Source organism: Vulpes vulpes, chromosome 7 (assembly GCF_048418805.1).
Source record: "Vulpes vulpes isolate BD-2025 chromosome 7, VulVul3, whole genome shotgun sequence".
NCBI classification, from domain to species: domain Eukaryota; kingdom Metazoa; phylum Chordata; class Mammalia; order Carnivora; family Canidae; genus Vulpes; species Vulpes vulpes.
Window position 1 is genome coordinate 110,972,753 of NC_132786.1, and position 12,961 is coordinate 110,985,713.

Here is a 12,961-nt window from a genome sequence, read left to right on the forward strand (position 1 = left end):
TCTTTATTTAAAAACCCGATGTAGGGCAGTCCCAGTGGCTCAGCAGTTTAGCGTCTGCCTTCAGCTCAGGGTGGGATCCTGGAGACCAGGGTCGAGTCCCTCGTCGGGCTCCCTGCATGGAGCCTGCTTCTCCCTCTGCCTGTGTTTCTGCCTCTCTCAATCTCTCTCTCTCTCTCTCTCTCTCTGTGTGTGTCTCTCTAATAAATACATAAAAGATTAAAAAATAAAACTAAAAACCCGATGCAGAGAGAATCTTTCTAGATTGAGAAGATAGTGGTTTCAACTAATTGTATTTATCTGTAGTAATAAAAGTTTTTATTTCATTTTTTGATCAGTCACAAGGGACTGGGAGGTAAGATTGGATTGAGAGGGTTTTTGTTTTTTTATGATCAATCTGTCTTTGTGGTTAGTAAATACATTAAAACAGTCATGGGGGGGGGAACCCCAAACAGTCACACATAATCTTTCTTCTCTTTTAAGTTTTACACTAAAAATCTGTTTTGAGAGGGAAATGGAGCGTGCTAAGCTAATGACAGCTTTCCCTTCCCTTATTCTTTCCATGTCAGAGCAATGTGCTCCTATCAGCTCCTTGGTGTGCGGGGACGTTGGAAATGCTGCATTAAAACATGAAAAATAAAGACTCCTAACTCTGGGAAACGAACTAGGGGTGGTGGAAGGGGAGGAGGGCGGGGGGGTGGGGGTGACTGGGTGATGGGCACTGAGGGGGACACTTGACGGGATGAGCACTGGGTGTTATTCTGTATGTTGGCAAATTGAACACCAATAAAAAATAAATTTATTTAAAAAAATAAAACATGAAAAATAAATAACTAAATAAATAAACAGCACCCCGCCACCCCCTCCCCGGGCGTGGAGAGTTTAAGGTGGAACTACATTAAATGGGTTAGCAAACAGACTAATTAATTTCCAAAGGTACAGTTCCTGCGGCCGGCTGCGAGCGATGGGCTTCGGGGCGAGCCTGCTCGGTGCGTCCCGCTGGGGTTGCGCCCTGCGCTCGGCTCCTCGGGGACTGCGGTTCCCAGGCTCCCCGGGCATAGGCGCGCGGGACCTGGTTTGCATCCTCGGGGACAGGGAGGCGGCAACCCCCGGCGAACCCCGAGGACGCCTGGCCGTCAGACCCCAGCACTTGTCAAAGGTCCTCTACACCCCACCCCGCGCCGTCACAATCCGGCTCCAAAAAACTGTCTCCTCCGCTGCAGCCCGTCTCGGAGCTGGGGGTCCGGGGCTCGGACCCCGGGGGCCGCGGAGGCGAGGAGCGCGCAGCGGAGCGGGGCTGCGCCGGCCACCGAGCCCCCCCCCCCCGCCCGGGTCCCTCCCTCTTTCTCGGGTGAATGAATGATTAGTCAAACATCACCTCCCCGCCCCAGCGCGCCGGGGGCTGGAAGGGAGGAGTCTCGGAGCGACTGTTTCCCTTTTATTTATTATTTTTTTGGGGGGGGGGGAGGCGAAACGCGTTCGCCTCTGTGCTTTCATCCTCGGCCTTGCACGTCGTTTCCACTTCTGTCCCGCCGGGTCGGGACGCACAGACACCCAAGCACTGGACACTGATGTCGCGGGCGCCTCGCCCAGGGCGCTGTCGCGGCCCCGCCAGGGGGGGAGGCGACGCGGGGAGGGAAAAGTTGCTGGGCCCCTCCTGCGCCCCGTCCGTCGCTCCCTCCCGAAGCTGGGGCGCCTGGGAGACCGCAGGGTGCAGGGGCGCCGCTGCGCCCATCCTCCTTCTCCAAGGGTCGGGGCAGCGCGGCGGCCGCGGGGGTGCGGTGCATCCGCGCTTAGGGGAGGGAGGGTCCCCGGGGGAGGGAGGAGGCGCGGAGCGCGCCCCGCGGAGCAGACGCGCCCGCCCGGCCCGGGTCCGCGCCTCGATGCTGGCGGCCGCCCCCGAGGGGCTGCGCGGAGGGCGGTGCGCGCGGCTCCCTGCGCCCGGGCGCCCCCAGCGGGATCGGGCCGCGGCCGGTGCGCCCCTGTGCCGGGCGCGGGAGCGAGCGCGCGCGCCGGGCGGCCGGGCGGGCGGGGAGCCGGCGGGCCCGGCGGGGGTGGGGGTGCAGGGGGAGGACGCGGCGGCGGCGGCGGCGGCGGAGCGGCAGCGCCCCGGGCAGTAGCTGCAGCCCGGGCGGCGGTGCGCGGTCGGCGGCGCGGCGCGCCTCCTCGGCCTATCTCGGGCGGCTCCGACATCCCCCTCCTCCCGGCCCCAGCTGGCGCAGGGCGGCGGACGGCTGAGCCGCTGCGAGCAACTCCCCCCTCCCCCCCCAAAAAAAAGCCGCATTGGAGGAGCCTGGCCGCAGGACCCCTCCTCCCTGGCGCCCCTCGCCCCCCCTCCGGCGCCCGCCTCCCTCCCGCGCGGACTGTCTCCCGACTCGCCGGCCGAGAGCCCTTTCCGACTGCGAGCGGCGGTGCGGAGCCGAGGCGGCGGCGCGGGACCTGCAGGCGCCCGGGATCCCCTCCAGGTGACGATGCTCTGGTTCTCCGGCGTCAGGGCTCTGGCTGAGCGTCCCTGCCGGCGCTCGCCCGGGATTACCTGCTGCGTCTTGCTGCTGCTCAATTGCTCGGGGGTCCCCATGTCTCTGGCTTCCTCCTTCTTGACAGGTAGGGGAGGGGGCGGGAGGGACCGGCCCTCCGGGACGCTGGCTTGGTACCTGGGAGAGGAGGCGCTGGCTTGGCCCCGGGGACCGGAGGGTGGGGAGCGGGCACCTGGGCGCCGGGCCCCCGCGGGCCGACGGGGATGGAGCGGAGCCCGCCGCCCTGAGCGGGGGGAGGCGGCGAGGAGGTTCGGGATGGAGGACCGAGAGGCTGCGAACATCAGCCTGGTGACCCTACACCTTCTGTTGGGATTTGAGAAGTGTCTTCGTTTCTGTTGTTTTCCTCGACCTTTTTTTTTTTTTTTTTTTTTTTTTATTTTTTTATTTTTTGATCGCTTCTCCTCCTGTGCGTATCAAGGAAAAAATTCGCACCGTTTTCCACACATCCTTCTTTCTCACTCTATAAGGTTCCAATATAGCTTCCGTGTAGGAGCGCTGGCTCTCCAGACTTTGAATTTAAAGAAACTGTCACATTTTAAAAGGGTAATGCTGGCAGGATACTATAATGATACGCTCTCAGGCAGGTGAAGACCTCAGCTGCTGTTCCGAAGGACATACTTTACTGACACCTGGTGCAGAAAAGAAAATATTAAGTCATTTCTAAGAGAAGAGGGGAGAAGATTATTTCAAAAAGTGATTGAAACTCAAAAGACAATCCGAGGCAGATTCATATAAAGGCCTATTCATTGACGCAGTCCTGAATTTTGTTTATCCCTATTGAAATTTTTTTTTTTTTTTTTTTGCATATGGGGGTATGTGTTTAGTTGAAATACCTTCATCAAGGAGGAGTATTTTTAAAGATTCAGTGAAATAGTTGGATTTGTGCTTCAGCCATCTGAAAGCAGAAAATCTATATATGACAGTCTTTTTTTTTTTAACGTGAAATAAAACTACTTAAAATAATTTTTTGGGGGGGCAGGGAATTTGTTTTTGTTGAGTTTGATGATTTAAAACTCATCAGGAATTTCTGAATTTGGTGCTTCAAAAGAGGATTAGTGTAAAAACTTAAATGTTTGCAATAATGCCATTAAGCAAAATGTAAATGAATTTTTCCCCCTTTACTTCAGGTTCTGTTGCAAAATGTGAAAATGAAGGTGAAGTCCTCCAGATTCCATTTATCACAGACAATCCTTGTATAATGTGTGTCTGCTTGGTAAGTATGGGGATCAGGTAATGTGAAGTCAATTGCTCCTTTGACAAGGTGAATCCATTACATGTAATAATATAACCAGATCTTAAAAATTGTTTTTAGTCATTACAAAATTGAATTGAATTCCGCTGAACTGCTGAGTTTTATAACTTTGGTACTTTCTATTTCATCAGGCTTAGGATTCTTATTTTTGACATCATCCTTACAGAAAAAAAAATTAGATGGACTTTGTATAGCACTCTCCTGGTGATAATTATTGTTGTCTGTTCCCAGAATGGCTGTTGCCATCAAATCATACTTGCCATCAAACTTTCTGCCTTGGTTCTATCGCCTTAGTGAGAAAATGATGAGATAACATTTAGGTATAAAGGCCAGGAATAAGATATGTGACAAGGGGAAAGAGAGGTGACAGTCACAAAGAAGAAACCTGAGGACAAGATGCAATCTTGGATTTCTTTGCCTGTTATGCCCTAAGATCTCAAAAACAGCCTTTATATTTCTGATCTGGAAACGTGACTCAAAAAAGACATGCTATCCTTAAGAGAGAATGACAGTTGGCTGTCAGTTGCTTAGTTAGCACCAGCAGTGGCCAATAGATTCAAAAAAAATAATTTGTTTCGATTTATTTTAAGAGTTATTGATAAGATCTAATGAGTAACCACATGGGGGAGATTAAGTTATGTGAACAAGAAGTTCTGAGATGAAATAGGGACTCACCAGGAGCAACATTTTTGCTTGAGAGTGTTTACATGCCAATCACTATTGGCAAAACTTAGTTAAGAACTACACATCACAAAACCCTGCTGGAGAAACATTCAGGCAGTCAGATGCAAAGCCCCAAAGTGATAGATGACTGCTAGTTATCAGATCAATATGCTGTATGGAACTGGGGAAGGGATTCTTCTCAATTTAGGTAGAAAGCCAAGCCATCTGGGTTTCAACTACCCAAACCTTTTCATGACAAGGGATGAGGTCAATGTTGCAAAATGATAAATGAGTGAAGGTGAATGCCTGTATCAAATGATTAGCAGGTTCTGAAGACTAAGGGAATCGACAGAAACAGAAGTAAAAATGCAGTACGTGTGCTGAGATGGTTAAATATAGGACAGCCAAGAGGGGGCTCTTTGGATTTTGTTTATGAGTTGCCATGTTAATTAGTGATCCTTCCCTAAAGGAGGACCTGTTCAAAAGAAGCTTTGTGTTTAAATTTTGTATCCGTTGTGTATTTACAAATACAGTGTGTAGAGGGTGGGGGTGGAGGTGGGAGAGATAACCTTCCCCCTTCGTTGATCTTATCTGTATAATATGAGTGAATTATTTTATCTTAATCTCTTAAGATTTCAGGGGAAATTCCTGAGTAACATTTAAATGTGCTTGGAGCCGCACATGTGAAAATACTGTTTTTCTCCTTAGCAATCTTACTACTTAGAAAGCTTAAATATACAATTTGCAAACTGTTCCCGAGTAACATTACGAAAAATTCTACACAGAGCAATCTCCCTTTTCATTATTCTCCTCAGGATGTAAAATTGTGCCTTTCTCTGAAAGCACAGCCTTACTGATAATAAAATAGATGTGAGCATCCTACCATTTTGAAGCTGAAATAATGACTCTGAAGAGAGAAGATGAATCAGTTGGAATTCACATAGGAATGATTATTTATGCCGGAAAGGTATTGATTAAGTTGAGGAGGACTGTCGATTCATTTATATCTTTAACATTTAGAAGTATCTGATTTGAGTGGGAACAGTCAGAAATCCTTTCTAAACACACAAAGTCATGACTTCGGCCACCCAACTTGTTATTTGTAGGATGCTTCAGAGTTCTTTCAGGAGCTGAAAGGTTCAGTGATATGTTATCCTGACCTTGCAGGGGTGTAGGATTATGGGACCCAAGCTGTCATCGTCAGTGCTTCCCAAACATTTGTAATGACTTGATAAAATTGAGAAGGAATGGAGGACTGGCCACTTCTGTATCTGTGTATGTTCTTGGAAGTTTCCAGGGGATCCACTGGAGACCACAGATTTCAAAGCACCTCGGACTGCTGTAAGGCTGGTTGGCATTTTTATACTTAGGTTGGAACATGGCCATATTTAGCAGGCAGATAATATCGATAGTAACAACATTTATGAAACGCTTTACTTGCTGGCACTTCCCTAAGCCTGCATTATTTCATTTAACTTTCACAAAAATCCTTTGAGACCTTTTGCTCCCATTTTACAGAGGTGGAAACCGAGGCTAAGAGAGTCTCGTAGCTTGTGAAGTTCATATTTTCATAGATAGAGCTGGAACTCGCTCTCAGTTTCATCTGTCTCTAGAGTATATACCTATAATCCAGTGGGACAGGCTATTCACTTAGTTAAAGATATGAAAAAACAAGAAAAAAAAATAGAATTGTGGAGTTATTTTACTTCTTGGTGCCGCATGAGTTATTTTGTTTTTTTCCTTTGAGTCTTTTTGGAGTTCAGTTAGCTCACATTTGTTAATCACATTATATGAAAGGAAAATCTCGTTATGATTTCGGTTGACCTGCAGGGAGCTTTAGTTGTGAGCTAGTTTTATGTATGTACATTAAGAGGGTATGTAATAGTCAAAACTGTACTTTGGATAAAGAAAATAGTCATATTTAGTTTGTGTTGGTCCAGCCTTTTGGCAGAAAGGTACCTAAAGCTGAGCACAAGCTCATATCTTATTTCATAACATGTACAAAAAAAAAAAAAAAAGCTAACCTCAACGTATGCTTAAAAAAGACGTAAAATGTTACAGTTGGGAGGAAATAGGTGGCACAAAGTCCTGTATATAATTACAGTGTAAAAGCTTGAAAACCCCACAAAATCAACTTGGCCTGATTTAAACTTTTAAGCTCTGAAATGTTTTGAAGGTGGAATGAACTCATTTCTGTGGGAATTTTGAGGATGACAGCGGGGGTAGTGGCTGCGGCAAGCAGAACTGAATAATTGTATTCTCATTTATCCTCATCTGCTGAGGCCCAGCATCTTGCCAGAATCAGCTGTGATCCAAGAATAACCTGTCTGTTAGCTGATGATGGATATAGTTTTAAAGTGGAGGAATCAAAAAGCTTCAGTTCATCTACTCAAAGGGAAGGTGAGAAGTTGGACCACTGTCATGAAATTGAGGGAATCTGGTGGGCAGTTGAGATTAAAAATGCAAGTGCTCCATTGTTTAGTTGGAAGGGAAAGCATGGCTATTCCTCACCTTAAAAAATGGTCTTTTATGGGGCCATTTTTTGAAGGAAGGCTCAGACTTACTGCTGTTTTGTATCATTCCCCCTGCCCACCTTTGCTGGAACTTTTTTTCCCCCCAGAATGCTTAGGAAAACACTAGGTGCCTTTCCTAAATACAGCTGATAAGAGTCAGTCACACTCAGATAATGAATCCAAAGCAATTCTCTGGATTTTGGGCATCCCCAAATCCACCACGTGTGCCTGGGAGGGGGTACTCCTACTTCTTGTCCCTTTCCACCTAACTGTCACATAAAAGGAAACAGGACAAGCCAGTGAGTTCGGCCCGGTACTGGAAACCTGAGAAAACTTTGGGGGCCAGGGCTCAGAAAACCAGAAGTCAGTCAGAGCTTAGTTTGGCATACATTTTGTTCAGCAAAAAACATGATTCTGAGGTTTAAATTTCCTCTTTTAAATCCAGAGGCGCAATGTAGAAATGGACCCTCTGCTCATAAAAAGCGATGTGAAATTTGGTGGTACAAGAAGTGGGGCTCCACCTATCTCGGAGTCAACCGAGTGGTGAGAACAGTGGAGACTTTGTCTGCTGTCTTCTACTTTCTAATCACAAAAATCCTCTGTCACTAAACAAATAGCTACCAGCATCTTCGGTCCTCTGGGGTGCCTTATCTCTATAAGATCCTCATGTTTTTTTTATTGTTTAAATTAGCTGGCTACAGAATAGATATCTATTATCTGAACAAGTGTGAGACACATGTTTGAGAATGAGGGAGATAATGTATCAGGATTCAATTTGTGTGTGTGTGAGAGAGAGAGAGAGAAAGAGTGAGAGAGAGAAGGGGGGGGGAGAGAGAGAGAGAATGTGAAGTAGTCTAGATGTGTTCAGATACTGCCCTTGGTATGTGCACATATACATAGATTGTCCTATTTTTTGAAAATTATTTTGTATCATGTTTAGACTTTGGATGCTCACTAGGGAGGTGATCAGGATTTGTTTGTTTGTTTATTTTCTGTGTAGAAGGTGTTATGGTCCGTTGCCTTTCCATAAAACAGGGTATCCAGTAGAGCAATTTTAAGGCCGGGGGTGGGGGGGGGTAACTTATTTATAGCATCGTGCTGGCAAGTTCACCAGTACCAGCTCTGAGGCACTTATTTCTATCCATGCTTTATTGAGGCTAAGAGAGGCAGAGCAAATGTCCTGAGGTTATCCAGTTCCTAAGAGACAGACTGGGATGTGGAGCCAGTGCCTTCTCCACTAAACCGACTTGCTTTTACTAGTTGTTTACTATTAAAAAAAAAAAAAAAAAGTGTTAATACTGCCAAGGGCTTCAGGGAGTTATTTCAATTTCTGCAAAGCTGACATAGGCTCTCCTTGGGGCGGTTAGAGTGATTTTGGTCTTGTAGCATACACAACGTCTGGAATTGGGGGGGCCCTTTCAAAGGCAGACCCACGGTTCAGGCAGCTTTTTGCCTGGCATTGCATCATATTTTGGCAAAGAGCTTTGGCGCTGGCATCAGGCAGGCCAAATCTAAGGCTCTGTCGCTCACCGGTGGGTAAACTTGGGAAGGTTGCCTTACCTTTCTGAGGCTTGGTTTCCTCATCTGGAGAGCGGGATAACGTCAGTTCGAAGCTCAGAGAGCTGCCGTGAGAATGAAGTGAGAGGCAGCGTGGAAGGCTTGGCCCAGATTTTGGCATGGAGTGAGCTCTCTAGAATGATTCATTGTTGTTGTTGTTGATGATGACATTATTGTTTAAATTCTTATTTCCTCACATGGAAGAGGATGCAAAGTTTCATCAGAATAGGGAGAAGAAAAAAAAAAAAAGCAGCGGCATGGGGAGAAGGATGCCAAGCCCACCCATCGTTATGAATGAACAGGGCTAAGTCAGGAGCGTTTGTGGGGTTTTCTGTCCCTCCAGTCTTGGACTGGGCTGATCTAGGCCGCTTTCTTATTGGTGCAGTGGTCTGCGAGCCCTGGTATAAGTTTTCCCCTTGCTCTCCATAAACACTAAAAAAACTTTCCATGGAAGAGGGGCCTCGTTTTTTCTGCAGAGTATTTACATCTCTGTGCCTGTGGGGTCACCTTCACTTGTACTTTTATTGGCAGAGGGATAGAGTTGGGACTCAGGAGCGAGCGCCGTAATTCTGGAAAAACCGCCTAGTGGTCTGGCAGCGTGGGGATTTTCCTGGCCCGCCTCGTGGAAGTCTCTCAACCCCGTTCCAGACCTGAGTGGGGTTTTGCTGCCTATTTACTCCTGTGCTCCCCTTCTCCGCCCCATCCCATGTTAAACATGCTTTCACTTCATTTGTAGACTCTGGCCCTTCAAGTGGGCACCAATGGTAAGCTGTGTTTTCAGGGTAGGAAATAATGTTGAGGAAGGGGAGCCCTTCTCCAGCCTGGGATACAGATCTGGTGAGGCGGAAGGAGAGGACATGGTCAGAAAAGTCAGGCAAGGCAAAACGATGGAAAGTAAAGTCAGTTGATAAAAATTTGTTGCTTAGGGCTCCTGGGGGGCTCAGTGGTTGAGCCTCTGCCTTTGGCTCAGGTCATGATCCCAGGGTCCTGGGATTGAGTCCCCGCAGGGAGCCTGCTTCTCCCTCTGCCTATGTCCCTGCCTCTTTCTGTGTCTCTCATGAATAAATAAGCAAAATCTTAAAAATAAAAAGTTGTTGCAAAAATAAAGGATATCACTTTTTCACACCCTCTTCTGTGGCACTTCTGTCCAGCTGATGGTATATTGACTCCTTTGTGATAAAAAGAATACGAGTAACACTACCTTTCATGGCACCGGGAGGTCAAGTGTGCTCGTTGAACTTGGTTAAGATCAGCAAATGAGCTGAGTGTATATTTTAAGACCTCTTGATTCCCAGTTCTAATTCTATAAAATGCTACTCAAAGCACTAGGGATAGCAGGTTATAATTTCAATAATATTATTCTTTCTTCCTTCTCTCCACACTTCATTCTCCCCTTTCATTTTATTTTATTATCTTTAGCCTTTTCTGTATTTGGAGCATTGTGCTGGTTGGGCACCTCAGGGAGGCAAAGACCAATAGGACAGATTCTTGCCCATAGCCTAATGGGGGAGAAAGACCCACTAAGTCCCACAGAAGTGACAGGAAAAGCACTCTAATACACTGGAACCCAAGTACTAAGGGAGTTATAGTTGAATTCTGGCTGGATTATCTGGGTGGAGGAAGGCTGGTGTTGGCACAGCACTGGTGGAGGATAGGCACAGAGGAATGTGTGCCTGGGGCTTGGGGAAGTGGCAGGGTCCCGAGTGCACGAAGATCTGGTAAAAGCTGGAGTTAGAAAGCCTAGAACCAGCCAGGGGAGGACCTTGAGTGCAGTAGTAAGGAGATCGTTTCCACTCAGGTAACTGGGAGGATTTCATATTTTTGTGCAGCTATATGACCCCATAAGATGTGTTTTCTCTAAATGCCTGTAGGAGCTTTTGTGGGCATATTTCGAAGGTGGGGAGGCTGGAGTTTGGATAGCAGACTCCAGGGATGTGTTGTGGTCAGGCAAGAGCAAGCAGCAAGCTGCTGAGACAAGTAGCATGGGCAGTGGGGATGAAAGGACACATTGGGGTAAACCAATGTTGCTCATTCTTTTGAACTTCTTTAGCCACCTTCCAGTTCTAGAATATGCAGTTTAAGGACTCCAAGCCATGCCTAGCAAGACAGTAATTAAAATACAGTGTCATTATGGTGGAGTGATGTGCTAGGGTATTTCTGTAGCAGTCACTTTGCTAATCACTTGGCATCTCTAGAGGAGATTGCTGCCACATGAATAGAGAGTTTCCTTCCCAGAGCTCACTTTTCAAAATTCTATTTTTTGTTCTATACTATTGGATGACTCATTTGGAAAATTATTGCATCTGGTAAATATTACCATGATCGGATGTGTTCTCAGTGGTGGCACAAATTTTATATAATAATAAAAATTGGGTAGCTCACCTTAAAAAAGTCTATCAATGTGGTAGGACCCCTAGACTTGCAGAGGACTTTTAGAACCCAAGTTCATAGAAACAGATGGCAAAAGTGAGAGATGGGGTGAATTAGAGGGAATTTTGAGAGATCCACCAGTGGTATAGACAATGTAGGAAGAGAAGAGGTCATTGATATGGGTGCGTGAGAATGAGTTTAGACCTGATGAGTTGGCTTTGATATAGATCTTCCAAGTAGAAGAGCCCAATAGGCTTGGTAGAGAAATCAGGACCAGAGGACAGAAATTTGTTAACTGCCTGAATTAAAATACACATCAAAAACTTTGGGAATAAATTGTCTAAATTGAGCTTTCAAGAAATGGGCCTGCAAGAGTAATCTTCTAATTACTACTTCTAAAGGGTAGGAGGGGGAAGGTAGAAAAGGAGAAACCCATGGCAGAGATTGAGAAGTAGTTGTAGAGGAAGGAGCAGAACCAGGAAAGTGTAGGCCAAAGCAAAAGGTGCTTGAAGAACAAAACGACCAGTGGTATTAAATATTGCAGCGTTAGATGGAAGATTCTAGGATAATATCAAAAAAAGAACTTTCTCATCATCTTATTGGACTATCGGAAATGATTAGAGGTGGTGCCCACCTGTCTAGGACCTGCTGTACATTTTCACATGGACTAGAGTTCATCATAGATGGAATTTGGTGAAACCCCCTTTGATAGAAATCCAAAAGTGAGATTGCTGTAGGGATTTTGAAAATTTAGTGCAAAAATCACAAATTTTCCAAACTTTGATTTGAAAGGATCTTAGCAAAAGTGAATAAATACCACATGAAATTTTAAAAGGTACCAAAACAAAAGTAATTTCATGGATAAAAGTAATATACTCTTCCAAACATCTTTGGAATGTTTCTATAGTTATGTGCAAAATGGACAAGGCCATGTTGAGGCTTTTATTATTATTATTATTATGAATAAAAGCAACAATATAAAAGAGCCTGGCTAATATAAAATCTTACCATTATAAACTTTCAGGTTTGTTCTATTAAACTGCTAATAGTGCTTTAAAAAATATTATGATATAATGTAATCCCTTAGCTAGATCTTCAGGAAAAATATTTTCTTCCTTCACTAAATTCTTAATATCTGCTTTGTTATTGAAGTACAGCTATGGAATGGCAGCCTTGGTGTCTGAAATGATGGGTTCAAGTCTCATGGGGCCCACCTGGTAGCTGTGCATCACTGAACAGGTGACTTGTACTCTCTGAGCCTTAGTTGTGAGTACTGGGCAAGTCGCAATGGTGTGTGTACCCTTCAGCTTCATCTGTAAAGAGGAATGATAATACAGACCCTAATCTGTTGACTGGAGCCATTAACTGGGATATGTGTGTGGATTAAATGCACTGATGTTTGTGAGAGGCCTTTGGGAACAGTATAAATGGAATTATTAAGGGCAAGAATTTGAATAGAGGAAAATGAAGGGTATGCCATAAGCCAGTTTTTAGCAGATAATTGAATGAGTATATTTTTGGGGAACAATAGTGTCATGATTCCTATGTCTACTCCTTAATAGTTGTAAGGCTGTGGGTGAATTGCATAATATTCTGTATCTTTTTGTCTTCATTATAGGGCTTTGGTCAGAACTGTGGGTTAAAACATGTAAAGTTCTAGGGGCTCCTGGGGGCTCAGTCAGTTAAGCGTTTGACTCTTAATTTCGGCTCAGGTCATGATCTCAGGGTTGTGAGATTGAGCCCTGCATGGGGCCTGGCACTCAGCAGGGAATCTGGTTGAGATTTTCTCTCCCCCTCTCCTTCTGCCCTTCCCACTGTGTACACTCTGGCCCTGTCTCCCTCTCAAATACACACATACATACATACATAAAATCTTAAAAAAAACCCCAAAAAACAAAAATCATGTAAAATTCTTAGAACAGGGTCTAGAATATGGTAAGCACTTCTGAAGTGATAGCCACTGCCACTATCATTGTCAATGAAATGCTTTTAAGAAGTGATTAAATGGATTGTTCTTATTTCAATTTTTGTCGACATTTGTGAAATATATTTATTGTGAGTTTCTGTCGGGG

General features: G+C 45.6%; 1 protein-coding gene across 1 annotated transcript in view; it reads left to right on the plus strand.

The window, feature by feature from the left end:
* Window positions 1-2,064: 2,064 nt before the first annotated feature.
* BMPER (BMP binding endothelial regulator) overlaps window positions 2,065-12,961 on the plus strand; it is a 243,167-nt gene continuing 232,270 nt past the window's right edge. The window contains exons 1-2 of the mRNA XM_026019115.2: window positions 2,065-2,601; window positions 3,662-3,747. Coding sequence (XP_025874900.2) covers window positions 2,469-2,601; window positions 3,662-3,747 — 219 coding nt within the window. The 5' untranslated portion in view covers window positions 2,065-2,468. The remainder of the gene's footprint in view (window positions 2,602-3,661; window positions 3,748-12,961) is intronic.